A 15,972-nucleotide genomic window follows, 5' to 3' on the forward strand; every position below is an offset into this window, starting at 1 on the left:
TGTCGACAGAAATGATGGATTTTACCAAGATCAGTATCGTTTTGAAGCTCGACCCTTCAGACGACAAATGCCGAAAAATTGGCTAAAAACATTAATTTCTTCACCCTCAACTGGGCATTTTTCAACAGGTAGGGGTCGCTTTTTTCGCCGATATTTTTGAAAGTCATTCCCTCTTTTCGATTGTCAAGCCTTAATTTAAACCTACATCACTTCCGGTTTGGTGATGGTCATAACAGCAAAGACGTCACGTTTTTTTTCCCCCATTCTTTTCTTCGTTCGCGGTATGGGTTCCAGCCTGCCTTCCTACTACCACTTTTTTTTTTTTTTTGCTCAACATATACATCCAAACACCCGGGTAACGTCGGGCTGAAATGTTAGTATATATATATATATATATATATATATATATATATATATATATATATATATATATATATATAATTTAAAGGAGATTAGGCTAATAGTCTAAAGAGCTAAGTGTATGTAACAGTGAAATTACTAGTTTAATTAAAATACAGGAAATGCTCGTTGTAATTTAGATATATAATAAGCTCGATAGTTAAATGTCCTAGAGCTAATTCAATATTAAGTAATGTGATTTACAATTTAAAAATTAAAAAAAATTTTTTAAATTTAAAAATCAAATTTTAATTAAATTAAAAATCAGTTTCATAAGAAGGAACAACAACAAAGTCAATTATCTGTACGATCGTTTCGGAAATCCGTGCTTTTTATTTGTGGTATACATGAAGTTATGTAGAGCAATTATATATAGTTTTTTTGGTAAGCACGGTCTCCTCATCAGCAAATTTAGGAGGATTTTTATTGAATTGAAAAGACACCATAAATAAAATAAAAAGCTATAGCAAACATCTAAATGACTACTTTAAACACAGTTCCTGATTTCAAAAAAAGAAAAACTAAAAGGTAACTATCTCTATATATTTTTAAATTAAATTTATTATATAAATTCAAAAATATTTTTTTTCTACTCATTTCTATCTATAACCTATATTAATTTTCTTATAAATTTTAAATCCAAACCTTTTATTTCAATTTTTTCAGATTCATCTGCCTTACTTTTAATGCTAGGTTTATTTATGGTGTCTTTTAAATTCAATAAAAATCCTCCTAAATTTGCTGATGAGGAGACCGTGCTTACCAAAAAAACTATATATAATTGTTCTACATAACTTCATGTATACCACAAATAAAAAGCACGGATTTCCGAAACGATCGTACAGATAATTGACTTTGTTGTTGTTCCTTCTTATGAAACTGATTTTTAATTTAATTAAAATTTGATTTTTAAATTAAAAAAATTTTTTTTTAATTTTTAAATTGTAAATCACATTATATATATATATATATATATATAAGTATATATATATAAGTATATATATATATAAGTATATATATATATATATAAGTATATATATATATATAAGTATATATATATATATAAGTATATATATATATATAAGTATATATATATATATATAAGTATATATATATATATAAGTATATATATATATAAGTATATATATATATAAGTATATATATATATAAGTATATATATATATATAAGTATATATATATATATAAGTATATATATATATATATAAGTATATATATATATATAAGTATATATATATATATAAGTATATATATATATATAAGTATATATATATATATAAGTATATATATATATATAAGTATATATATATATAAGTATATATATATATATAAGTATATATATATATATATAAGTATATATATATATATAAGTATATATATATATAAGTATATATATATATATATATAAGTATATATATAAGTATATATATATATATAAGTATATATATATATATAAGTATATATATATATATAAGTATATATATATATATATATAAGTATATATATATATATATATAAGTATATATATATATAAGTATATATATATATATAAGTATATATATATATAAGTATATATATATATATATAAGTATATATATATATAAGTATATATATATATATAAGTATATATATATATATAAGTATATATATATATAAGTATATATATATATATAAGTATATATATATATATATATAAGTATATATATATATATATATATAAGTATATATATATATATATAAGTATATATATATATATATATATATATAAGTATATATATATATATAAGTATATATATATATATAAGTATATATATATATATATAAGTATATATATATATATATAAGTATATATATATATATATAAGTATATATATATATATATAAGTATATATATATATATAATTATATATATATATATATAAGTATATATATATATATAATTATATATATATATATAAGTATATATATATAATTATATGTATATATATAAATGTATATATAACATTATTACTATAATAATAATAATAATATATATATATATATATATATATATATATATATATATATATATATATATATATATATATATATATAAAAGAGATCTAAATATAAAACATATTCGTGTGCTGGAAAGTTTTCATCCTAAATTCTACGGAAAGTGTAATAATTAAATGACACCAACCATTTATTAAGAAACCATAAAAAAACGAATAATTTAAATTAATTCCAATTAAATTTAATTCCAAAGGAATATGTAAATTAGTTAAATTTCATGTAGTCGTTTAAATATTCATGACTGAGTATATTAAGAAGTTTGTTTTAATAATTTTTAAATAGAAAAAACAGGCTTTTAATATCAATATCAGAGTGAGAAAAACTCGACTGTATAGGTATATAGATACTATTCAATAGAGAATTGGCTCTGAATAATAAATGCAAAAGCTGCTGAATTGAAATATATTTAAGTGTTTTTATGACCGGGCAATGTCAAGCGTCTCCTTCTACTGTAAAATAATTTTTTATCTTTTGGAAAGTAACATTCAGTCACTTTTGTACCAGTTTTATGAATCCCTCGGTAATTTCTTTGAGAATTGAAGCAGAAAATAATCATCCTTCATAATAGCCAGTACTCTAGGTTCATAAGGTGACGTTAACGTTAACAGGTCACGCGATTTTTAGTGAAAAGGCCTACGATTACGAAAGTCAGGTTTTGATACACCTGTTCTTTTATTTGTATTTTTCATTCTATTTTTGATGAAGAGCAAACAATATACACTTCAGAAAGCGATATCGAAAGTCTTATTAAAAACCATTAAAAGAAAAATGAAATAAAATATGTTCCTCATCCTTTTTCTGTGATCATACGTAGAAATCTTCTTAAAAACAACATGCCTAGCACATTTTCATTTCATCATGATTTTGGTGTTATAAATCTGTGATCTCTCACTCTTTAATGGCGTTTCTTTCACTTGATTTTATCCCAGGAATTCTTTCTCTTTTTCACGCTTTCTCTTATCTGCTTTTGAACAATTTTCTTTTCTATGTGTCATGTAGAAGGTATTATTTTTTTTACTTTATATTTGATTCAATATACATCATATATATAATGTTCAACTCAACAATTGGTATTCACATTCATCTTGCAGAAGAAATTCATGTATGTTTAGCCTCTCATTCGATTTGCTATACATTTAAATATACAATGGAAGTCGCATTTTAGCTTCTCTGAATACATTGCTAGATTTTAAGTTCAGTTCAAGAGAAAGAATCAGTGTGACCATCACTAATTGCGTTATGAACACCAAAAAAAAAAAAAAATAGTATAGAAAATATGGGATTATTAGAATTTATCATTTCCTTTTTAAGCTTATTTAAAGCATGTTCTTTTTCAGAACGAATTTTAAAAGTTTGCCTCGGTTTATAGGATTTCCTAACATAAGTGTCTCTTGAGGATGTACAATTTTGCTTTCTAAAAGTAGGGATCCAATAAACTAAGTATGCATGTGTGTGCTTTTAATAATTTACATTTTTATGAACTAAAAAGAACTGTACTTTTGTCATATGTAACTGCAGTCATGTAAATTCATTCTTCATGTGCTCTTTTAAGAAGTAAACGTTGCAATTGAGGATGATTGGTTGTGATTTAGTTTACACCCAAATTATATAGAGCTGGCTAATCTCTTGCTGTTTGTGATATTTTCCACTTTAAATTGGGAACAGGAAAGTCCACCACATCTTCCTCTGTGACATAGTCTTCCACACAAACAACTGCTAACTGTAATAGAATCTAATGATAGTAACAGGTTACTTTTCATGTATTTGATTTATACGTTTCGATTCCCCGAATCAAACAAATCACTTTGCAATAAAAACACATTTTATAACATTTCCAGATTAACATTAACAGTTTTTTTTTCACAAAGAAAATGTCATTATTTTTTTAGTCTTTATTCCATTTTATCAGAAACGGTTGTATTTTGGCATTTGAACATGTTTTGCCAGTGACATACCTTGACTCTTTGTTTTCAACAAAACTCATCAAACTTGGCCACCATAAATTGTATAGGGAATTCCAAACTTAGAAAACAGTTCTTAAAGTATTTTAATGGTGCCACTTGCTGTAGTTCTAATAAAAATTACAATCTCTGGCCATTTGTTGCTTCTGGAACAGAAATAATCTGTTTGCTTGTCCATAAAACAAATAAAAACAAATCTCCAAAAGTTCATTGCATAATTTTATAAGCTGATTATATTGAAAATCTTTGATTCAAAATTAATTCTATGGAGAGAGAGAGAGAGAGAGAGAGAGAGAGAGAGAGAGAGAGAGAGAGAGAGAGAGGGAGGGGGAAGAGACTCTGTATGCATTATTTGATTAAATGTTGGTTGTAAGTTTAACAAAATGGTGTTGGTGGTAATGGCTTGTTTTATAATAAAGTCAGCAGGTGTATTGGACTAATTCTTGTCGAAATACAATTCATGACAAATCATTTGGAGTGAACTACTATAATAGTTGTCTTTTAAAGAATTGAATTTGCTTAAAGCCATTGATAAGGAAACTCTAGAAGAACTATCTTGCATAAAAAATTTATAAAATAAAAATTCTTATTTTTTAAAGAATGTAAACGTTTTTTGTGTGAGAATTGTCTATAGTGATTCATTGGCAAAAGAAACCTTAGCCATTTTATTTTCAAAGTTGTTATTTTGTTGAATATAGTTTTGATGATACTAGTCTGTTCTGCTATAAAACACATTTAGTGCACGGAATATTCTTCGACGTAAGCTCTCTTTTTTATCATGTTAATGCACTTTTCAAATAAATGTCCAGCTAATATTATTGATGTACTCGTATGTGTGCATATTTGTACATAAATGTTAGTAACTGGCTATTTATTACTTTTCAGGTTGTCCTTGTTCGATGGAACGAACCATATCAAAAACTAGCCACTTGTGATGCACATGGAATTATCTTTGTCTGGATAAAACATGAAGGACGTTGGTCAGTTGAGTTGATTAATGATCGAAATAGCAAAGTAAGGAATCTTTTTTTGTTTCATCTATTCTTGAAAATATTTTATTTGCTTTCTTTTAGAATTTCCATCTGATAAAGTTTTATTTGATTTCTAAAAAAAACTTAATGGCATTTCACAAAATGAAAATAATTGCAATGTGCGTGGGCAAATGCAACAGATCTTAGAAAGAAAAAAGTGTCATATATTGGCCAATAATTGATATATTCTCAAAATATCAAGTGTGTTTTTGAGAGGATCTTTTGACAGATAAAAAGAAATAAGCCTGAGCCATACCACTGCCTCTAGGCAGGACTTGAACTTGGAGCACGTGGCCTTCACAGTGTCCTTCGAGAGAAATCTGAACACAGGTTTGAACCTGGCAATCAGCTTGTCTTTAGTGTTGCAGACGATACAATTAATCTCTTTCTCAATTGTGTCTCATGTGTAATAGTCCAGGGATTAAAATCAAATAAGGTGGTGGGGGTGGGTGGGGACAGATGTTGGTACTGGTGAAGTTCTCAAACAGCCATATCTGGATTTTTCCAGAAGTGTGACAAGTTGTCAAATGTATAACCTTCCTGGTATCATCCTATGCACCCAGAACTTAACATCTGTTGTTCTGCATTTCAGGCACCAAAGCATACCCTATTAGACTGGGTATTTGACTTTGTTGATGAGTTTCTTTGGTCTTTAAGGTCATTCTATTGGGCCTTGGTGATGAATAGTTGACCCTCTTAAATGCTTTCTTTAGAGTTGCCATTTTGATGCTCATATCTTCCAACATGGTGTCCATTGCTTTTCCTGGATCTGACACAGTATCATTTTTGCAGCTAATCAAAAAATTTCATTCTGCAGTCACAATCAGAATGCTATGGTTAGGGTTAGGTCATATTTTGTGTAATCAAAGTAATTTGATATTTAAAAAATATATTTCATCTAAAAGAATGTGTAATTTTTTAGCTAAACCAAAAAGGACAAAAAAATAAATAAAATTTTTGAAACACAGCTTTTCAATTTATAGCGGAATGCAGAATTCATACTGCCATGAATTTTTTTTAAGTGTTTGAGTGGAGGATCCCTGTATGTGGATTTTTTTGTGCTTCTAAAGAATTTAACTGAATTAAACCAATTTTTGCCAAACTAAACCTAAAGGTTAGGTTCGTGTTAATTTAGGGTTAGGTTAGATTAGGTTAAAAAAAGAACAGTTCAATTCAAATCCTGTACAAGTACCAAAATTATTTTCAAACACAGAAAATAAACATTCTAATTATACTCCCACCTAGATGAGGAACTGTTAATTTGTATTAACTCTAGTTGTCAGTTTCTAATTTCAAAACTGGAAGTCGTCACCAAGTAGACTCTTTCCATATTAATATAAAAAATAACATTAAAACTACTCATTCAGTGTAAACTATAACAGAAAAGTATAGTTGCTATCTTTATGAATAAATCAAGAAAGAATCTAACTACAAGCCAACAATAACTTGGGTTAATATTTCTTAATTAAAAGTGGTTTTTCACTTTTTTCCATAAACTTTTCTTATCTGATTTATAAAAATGGGAATTATATTTTTCTGACCTAGCTTTATGCGTTTTGATAAAACTTGCTATAATTCTAAAGTTAGTACTTTTACTGTTTTTTTCATAACATTTTTTTAAAACATGGTTTAATTAAAAAAGATAAGTTGCATTGCAGTCTAAAGAATTCAGGTGACTGCAACAGGAATTAATCAGGTTTCTGTACATTCTTTGTAATAAATTACAACAACTCTACTATAATTGGTGCGGGGAAAGTCTTACTTAGCTTAGAAACTGACAAAAAACATCCCTAAATTTAGGGAGAGAAACCAGAACGTCTCTGATGAACTTGAGAAGTTGTATGTGGTTTGCTTTGCTGTGTGTTAACAAATCAGATTTTGATTCTGAAAAAATGTCTAAAATTTAAGGGGTCATAAGAAGAAATTGAAATTCTTGCTAATTTATATTTAATTATTATAGATCAAATTTAATGCAAAATTTAAAATATTTGCATTTTCAATTGGGAGGTTGTGTCCCTTAAAAACTTTTCAAAAATGAAACTGAAAATAAATATTTAATTCATGTCTAATACATATTGTCACGATTTCACAAAAAATCGATGTTAGCTAAATTTTCATGAAGAACTTCAATTTCTTTTTTGCCTCCTTTGCATAAAATTTAATTAAAATAAATATAGCCCATATTATGATTCCTTACTCCTAGTATCTATGTTCCAAAATTCATAATGATCAGTTAATTATACAAATATATTCACATATACACATACCTAATTTTATATAAATATAGATTTTAGTACACGTGTACAAGCAAAACAGCAATAAAAGTTTTGCCATACTATTTTATGAGAGAAAGATGAGTGACGTAATTCTATTATTGAATGCCTTGCAGCTGGAAAGTAGAAATGTACAGAAGATTATTGCTATAATTTAAAAGCATCATGTGACTTTTAAATGTGGTTTTGATATTAAACCTGAGTTCTCGAAAACTAGAAACTTATGAACTGTGGCTCTAAAAGAAATAATTGCAGGCAGTCCAAACTTATTGATCCAAACTAAAAGGAAATTAAACTGATCGATTGCTGTACTAAGAAGGCAAAAGAAATTAAATAAGATTGGCTAGACTGGCAAAGTGACCTTTCATATTGACACTTAACCAAGTGTCCGCATGAAAACTTTTTATTTAGTCATGCTTATGTATGCAATATTGATCTGCAGTTTTTTAGTTTTAATCAAAGAAAAATGTCAGCTGAAATTTAGGAGGATGTTTTTTTTTATGGAAATCGCTTCAAGCAAAACATGAAGCCACTTGATGTAAGGAGCTAACAAGAACGAAATATGACTATTACAAAGACAGGAGATACCCATTGGGTGTAGTCTTGAAAAGATTGGAGAAAAAGAGTTTGACAAGTCTGTGATTCTTGAAAAGAAGCTACTGAAATAGGAAGTTGTATTAAGATGATGGATCAAAACAGTCAAACCAGCTGGAAAAAAGGAAGCAGGGAATAGATCAGACAATTCTGATGAAATAATAGTATTTATAAAAAAAACTGAGACTAGCATCATCATGTCTGTGAGATAGTGGTTGAAGAGAAGAAGAAAGGGTGAGACAATCAAATTATGTTTCTGAACCTTATCAAGAATCCTTAAATGGAACCAAGATTCATCAGCCAAAATATGACAAATTACTCCAGGGTCTGACAGTAGATTTGTAGAGATAGAGAATAGTCTTAGGTGTGTGAGAAAGTGTTTGGAGCTAACGACTTGACAAGAAACAGAAATAGCAATGAATCTGATGTATGAACTCTAAGGAAAATTTGATGAGAAACACGTTTAAGAATTGGTTTCTCCTTAAAAAGAAAGGAACATGCCAACAATTTAAAGACATAAGCTGAGTCTTAGGATTATTAAATGAAAAGACAAAAGCTGAGTCTAAGGATTATTAAATAAAAAGACAAAAGCTGAGTCTAAGGATTATTAAATGAAAAGACAAAAGCTTAGTCTTAGGATTATTAAATGAAAAGACAAAAGCTGAGTCTAAGGATTATTAAATAAAAAGACAAAAGCTGAGTCTAAGGATTATTAAATGAAAAGACAAAAGCTTAGTCTTAGGATTATTAAATGAAAAGACAAAAGCTTAGTCTTAGGATTATTAAATAAAAAGACAAAAGCTGAGTCTAAGGATTATTAAATGAAAAGACAAAAGCTGAGTCTAAGGATTATTAAATGAAAAGACAAAAGCTGAGTCTAAGGATTATTAAATGAAAAGACAAAAGCTGAGTCTTAGGATTATTAAATAAAAAGACAAAAGCTGAGTCTTAGGATTATTAAATGAAAAGACAAAAGCTGAGTCTAAGGATTATTAAATGAAAAGACAAAAGCTGAGTCTTAGGATTATTAAATAAAAAGACAAAAGCTGAGTCTTAGGATTATTAAATGAAAAGACAAAAGCTGAGTCTTAGGATTATTAAATGAAAAGACATAAGCTGAGTCTTAGGATTATTAAATAAAAAGACATAAGCTGAGTCTTAGGATTATTAAATAAAAAGACATAAGCTGAGTCTTAGGATTATTAAATAAAAAGACAAAAGCTGAGTCTTAGGATTATTAAATGAAAAGACAAAAGCTGAGTCTTAGGATTATTAAATGAAAAGACATAAGCTGAGTCTTAGGGTTATTAAATAAAAAGACATAAGCTGAGTCTTAGGATTATTAAATGAAAAGACAAAAGCTGAGTCTAAGGATTATTAAATGAAAAGACAAAAGCTGAGTCTTAAGATTATTAAATGAAAAGACAAAAGCTGAGTCTTAGGATTATTAAATGAAAAGACAAAAGCTTAGTCTAAGGATTATTAAATAAAAAGACAAAAGCTGAGTCTTAGGATTATTAAATAAAAAGACAAAAGCTGAGTCTTAGGATTATTAAATGAAAAGACAAAAGCTGAGTCTAAGGATTATTAAATGAAAAGACAAAAGCTGAGTCTTAGGATTATTAAATAAAAAGACATCAGCTGAGTCTAAGGATTATTAAATAAAAAGACAAAAGCTGAGTCTTAGGATTATTAAATAAAAAGACATAAGCTGAGTCTTAGGATTATTAAATAAAAAGACATAAGCTGAGTCTTAGGATTATTAAATAAAAAGACAAAAGCTGAGTCTTAGGATTATTAAATGAAAAGACAAAAGCTGAGTCTTAGGATTATTAAATGAAAAGACAAAAGCTGAGTCTTAGGATTATTAAATGAAAAGACAAAAGCTGAGTCTTAGGATTATTAAATGAAAAGACATAAGCTGAGTCTTAGGATTATTAAATGAAAAGACATAAGCTGAGTCTTAGGATTATTAAATAAAAAGACATAAGCTGAGTCTTAGGATTATTAAATAAAAAGACATAAGCTGAGTCTTAGGATTATTAAATAAAAAGACAAAAGCTGAGTCTTAGGATTATTAAATGAAAAGACAAAAGCTTAGTCTTAGGATTATTAAATAAAAAGACATAAGCTGAGTCTTAGGATTATTAAATGAAAAGACAAAAGCTGAGTCTTAGGATTATTAAATGAAAAGACATAAGCTGAGTCTTAGGATTATTAAATAAAAAGACATAAGCTGAGTCTTAGGATTATTAAATGAAAAGACAAAAGCTGAGTCTTAGGATTATTAAATGAAAAGACAAAAGCTGAGTCTTAGGATTATTAAATGAAAAGACAAAAGCTGAGTCTTAGGATTATTAAATGAAAAGACAAAAGCTGAGTCTTAGGATTATTAAATGAAAAGACAAAAGCTGAGTCTTAGGATTATTAAATCAAAAGACATAAGCTGAGTCTTAGGATTATTAAATGAAAAGACAAAAGCTGAGTCTTAGGATTATTAAATGAAACAAGTCATTTCATATCCCAATCCACAATCGAACCCAGGTGAATTTTTAGATCAGCTGCAAGATTTGATTAGAAAGAAAAGGCCTAATAATGCCAAGAGCATTATCATCAATACCATAACCCTGAAGTTTATGTAGAAAATCAGAATGTCACACTCTGTCAAATGTTTTTGAAATGTCAAACACAATAACCCTGCCCTTTCCTGAATGTGACGTCAGTTACAAAAGTTAAAAGATCAGCAATTGAGCGAAAATCAACAAGGTTGCAGTTACCAAACCTTTCAAAAACTTTGCTAATACCAGAGATGAGACTTACAGAATGATACTTAATTGGGAAGCTACCGGAAGAAGGAATGGGGCCAATTAAATTGCAGATACATTTCTGTACCTTATCAAGAATCCTTAAATGGGACAGAAATTCGCCAGCTTAAATATAACAACAATACTCCATGAAACAGCACTAAAGAAACCCAGATTTTCCAGAAAATCAAGAAGCTTGCTGAAAGTTTCAATCTAATTTTGAAATATACCAAAATTGTATTATTTGTATTCGTTGGACTACTATTCACATCTTAGTTTGATCAACTGCAAACTTGTTGATTTTCTGAAAGGTCTAAACCTTTTTCATAGTTTTCACTCAACTGCTAATCTGTTAACTTTTGTAACTGACTGTATATTTCCTATTTGAACTTTTGGATCTTTGACAAATATTAGAACCTACACAGAATTTTGAACTCTTTATTTAATTTGCAAGCGTACATTGTTCTAATTCCATCATCGATTAGCAGATAGAAGTGTTCATTTCATTTCAGTTTTAGTTTTGTCTGCAGATGTAGCATGACTACTTAAGAGAAAATGATACCAAAACAAATGTAAATTTACATACTTTACATTTGTTTATTAGTTTAAAACAAAGAATGTTATTATTATTTGTATTTGTTTATTATCATTTTCTCTATAATAATAATGCTTTATCCATAATAATGAGCATATTTATACTATACTAAGAATAAATATACAATAATTAAATTATTGAAAAAATGTGTACATTTTTCACTACTAGCACAAGCAGGCTTTTTGCTCAGTTGTAAAACATCGAACAGTAATCACTGAGGTCCTGATTTCGAATATTGCTAGGTCTAGCCACACTGATTAGTTGTGAAGAGACGATACTTGATTATATTTTGTAAAAATGTTTTTTTTTTTTACAATCTGTTTTTAGTATTATAACAATATATTACTTTATTAAATATTTATTGATTATTTTTTTTTTTATTGTTTCATGATGTCAAAAGTGTTAAAACAAAAAACACTTAAAGAAATGCAAAAAATAAAAGTTTATTATTTTTATTGTTAAAACTAAAAAATGATTATTTTTAGAAATGCAAAAAAATAAAAATGTATTATTTCTTTATTGTTAAAACTAAAAAATAATTATTTTTAGAAATGCAAAAAATAAAAATGTATTATTTCTTTATTGTTAAAACTAAAAAATGATTATTTTTATTGTTAAAACTAAAAAATAATTATTTTTATTGTTAAAACTAAAAATGATTATTTTTAGAAATGCAAAAAATAAAAATGTATTATTTCTTTATTGTTAAAACTAAAAAATAATTATTTTTAGAAATGCAAAAAATAAAAATGTATTATTTCTTTATTGTTAAAACTAAAAAATAATTATTTTTAGAAATGCAAAAAATAAAAATGTAATGTTTCTTTATTGTTAAAACTAAAAAATAATTATTTTTAGAAATGCAAAAAATAAAAATGTATTATTTCTTTATTGTTAAAACTAAAAAATGATTATTTTTATTGTTAAAACTAAAAAATAATTATTTTTATTGTTAAAACTAAAAATGATTATTTTTAGAAATGCAAAAAATAAAAATGTATTATTTCTTTATTGTTAAAACTAAAAAAATGATTATTTTTAGAAATGCAAAAAATAAAAATGTATTATTTCTTTAATGTTAAAACTAAAAAATGATTATTTTTATTGTTAAAACTAAAAATAATTATTTTTATTGTTAAAACTAAAAAATGATTATTTTTAGAAATGCAAAAAATAAAAATGTATTATTTCTTTATTGTTAAAACTAAAAAAATGATTTTTTTTAGAAATGCAAAAAATAAAAATGCATTATTTCTTTATTGTTTAAACTAAAAAATGATTATTTTTATTGTTAAATCTAAAAAATAATTATTTTTATTGTTAAAACTAAAAAATAATTATTTTTAGAAATGCAAAAAATAAAAATGTATTATTTCTTTTTTTTTAAAACTAAAAAATGATTATTTTTAGAAATGCAAAAAATAAAAATGTATTATTTCTTTATTGTTAAAACTAAAAAATGATTATTTTTAGAAATGCAAAAAATAAAAATGTATTATTTCTTTATTGTTAAAACTAAAAAATGATTATTTTTATTGTTAAAACTAAAAAATAATTATGTTTATTGTTAAAACTAAAAATGATTATTTTTAGAAATGCAAAAAATAAAAATGTATTATTTCTTTATTGTTAAAACTAAAAAAATGATTATTTTTAGAAATGCAAAAAATAAAAATGTATTATTTCTTTATTGTTAAAACTAAAAAATGATTATTTTCATTGTTAAAACTAAAAATAATTATTTTTATTGTTAAAACTAAAAAATGATTATTTTTAGAAATGCAAAAAATAAAAATGTATTATTTCTTTATTGTTAAAACTAAAAAAATGATTATTTTTAGAAATGCAGAAAATAAAAATGTATTATTTCTTTATTGTTTAAACTAAAAAATGATTATTTTTATTGTTAAAACTAAAAAATAATCATTTTTATTGTTAAAACTAAAAAATAATTATTTTTAGAAATGCAAAAAATAAAAATGTATTATTTCTTTATTGTTAAAACTAAAAAATGATTATTTTTAGAAATGCAAAAAATAAAAATGTATTATTTCTTTATTGTTAAAACTCAAAAATGATTATTTTTAGAAATGCAAAAAATAAAAATGTATTATTTCTTTATTGTTAAAACTAAAAAATGATTATTTTTAGAAATGCAAAAAATAAAAATGTATTATTTCTTTATTGTTAAAACTAAAAAATGATTATTTTTATTGTTAAAACTAAAAAATAATTATTTTTATTGTTAAAACTAAAAAATAATTTTTTTTTATTGTTAAAACTAAAAAATAATTATTTTTAGAAATGCAAAAAATAAAAATGTATTATTTCTTTATTGTTAAAACTAAAAAGTAATTATTTTTATTGTTAAAACTAAAAAATGATTATTTTTAGAAATGCAAAAAATAAAAATGTATTATTTCTTTATTGTTAAAACTAAAAAATGATTATTTTTATTGTTAAAACTAAAAAATAATTATTTTTATTGTTAAAACTAAAACATAATTATTTTTAGAAATGCAAAAAATAAAAATGTATTATTTCTTTATTGTTAAAACTAAAAAATGATTATTTTTATTGTTAAAACTAAAAAATGATTATTTTTTTTGTTAAAAATAAAAAATAATTATTTTTAGAAATGCAAAAAATAAAAATGTATTATTTCTTTATTGTTAAAACTAAAAAATAATTATTTTTAGTGTTAAAACTAAAAAATAAGTATTTTTATTGTTAACAATAAAAAATAATTATTTTTAGAAATGCAAAACATAAAAATGTATTATTTCTTTATTGTTAAAACTAAAAAATAATTATTTTTAGAAATGCAAAAAATAAAAATGTATTATTTCTTTATTGTTAAAACTAAAAAATGATTATTTTTATTGTTAAAACTAAAAAATAAGTATTTTTATTGTTAAAACTAAAAAATAATTATTTTTATTGTTAAAACTAACAAATAATTATTTTTATTGTTAAAAATAAAAAATAATTATTTTTAGAAATGCAAAAAATAAAAATGTATTATTTCTTTATTGTTAAAACTAAAAAATAATTATTTTTATTGTTAAAACTAAAAAATGATTATTTTTAGAAATGCAAAAAATAAAAATGTATTATTTCTTTATTGTTAAAACTAAAAAATGATTATTTTTAGAAATTCAAAAAATAAAAATGTATTATTTCTTTATTGTTAAAACTAAAAAATGATTATTTTTATTGTTAAAACTAACAAATAATTATTTTTATTGTTAAAAATAAAAAATAGTTATTTTTAGAAATGCAAAAAATAAAAATGTATTATTTCTTTATTGTTAAAACTAAAAAATGATTATTTTTATTGTTAAAACTAAAAAATAATTATTTTTAGAAATGCAAAAAATAAAAATGTATTATTTCTTTATTGTTAAAACTAAAAAATGATTATTTTTAGAAATGAAAAAAAAAATGTATTATTTCTTTATTGTTAAAACTAAAAAAATGATTATTTTTAGAAATGCAAAAAATAAAAATGTATTATTTCTTTATTGTTAAAACTAAAAAATAAGTATTTTTATTGTTAAAACTAAAAAATAATTATTTTTAGAAATGCAAAAAATAAAAATGTATTATTTCTTTATTGTTAAAACTAAAAAGTAATTATTTTTAGTGTTAAAACTAAAAAATAATTATTTTTATTGTTAACAATAAAAAATAATTATTTTTAGAAATGCAAAACATAAAAATGTATTATTCCTTTATTGTTAAAACTAAAAAATAATTATTTTTAGAAATGCAAAAAATAAAAATGTATTATTTCTTTATTGTTAAAACTAAAAAATGATTATTTTTTTCGTTAAAACTAAAAAATAATTATTTTTATTGTTAAAACTAAAAAATAATTATTTTATTGTTAAAACTAAAAAATAATTATTTTTAGAAATGCAAAATATAAAAATGTATTATTTCTTTATTGTTAAAACTAAAAAAATATTATTTTTATTGTTAAAACTAAAAAATAATTATTTTTATTGTAAAAACTAAAAAATAATTATTTTTAGAAATGCAAAAAATAAAAATGTATTATTTCTTTATTGTTAAAACTAAAAAGTAATTATTTTTAGTGTTAAAACTAAAAAATAATTATTTTTATTGTTAACAATAAAAAATAATTATTTTTAGAAATGCAAAACATAAAAATGTATTATTCCTTTATTGTTAAAACTAAAAAATAATTATTTTTAGAAATGCAAAATATAAAAATGT

General features: G+C 23.4%; 1 protein-coding gene across 4 annotated transcripts in view; it reads left to right on the forward strand.

The window, feature by feature from the left end:
• The window catches only part of LOC145239866 (tubby-related protein 4-like), a 647,302-nt gene that overhangs the window by 183,948 nt on the left and 447,382 nt on the right, over positions 1-15,972 (forward strand). For all 4 annotated transcript variants that reach the window (XM_080103438.1, XM_080103439.1, XM_080103435.1 and 1 more), the window contains exon 2: positions 5,319-5,447. In XM_080103438.1, coding sequence (XP_079959564.1) covers positions 5,319-5,447 — 129 coding nt within the window. The remainder of the gene's footprint in view (positions 1-5,318; positions 5,448-15,972) is intronic.

Source organism: Euprymna scolopes, chromosome 19 (assembly GCF_053919585.1).
Source record: "Euprymna scolopes isolate OS-2025 chromosome 19, ASM5391958v1, whole genome shotgun sequence".
Lineage (NCBI taxonomy): Eukaryota > Metazoa > Mollusca > Cephalopoda > Sepiida > Sepiolidae > Euprymna > Euprymna scolopes.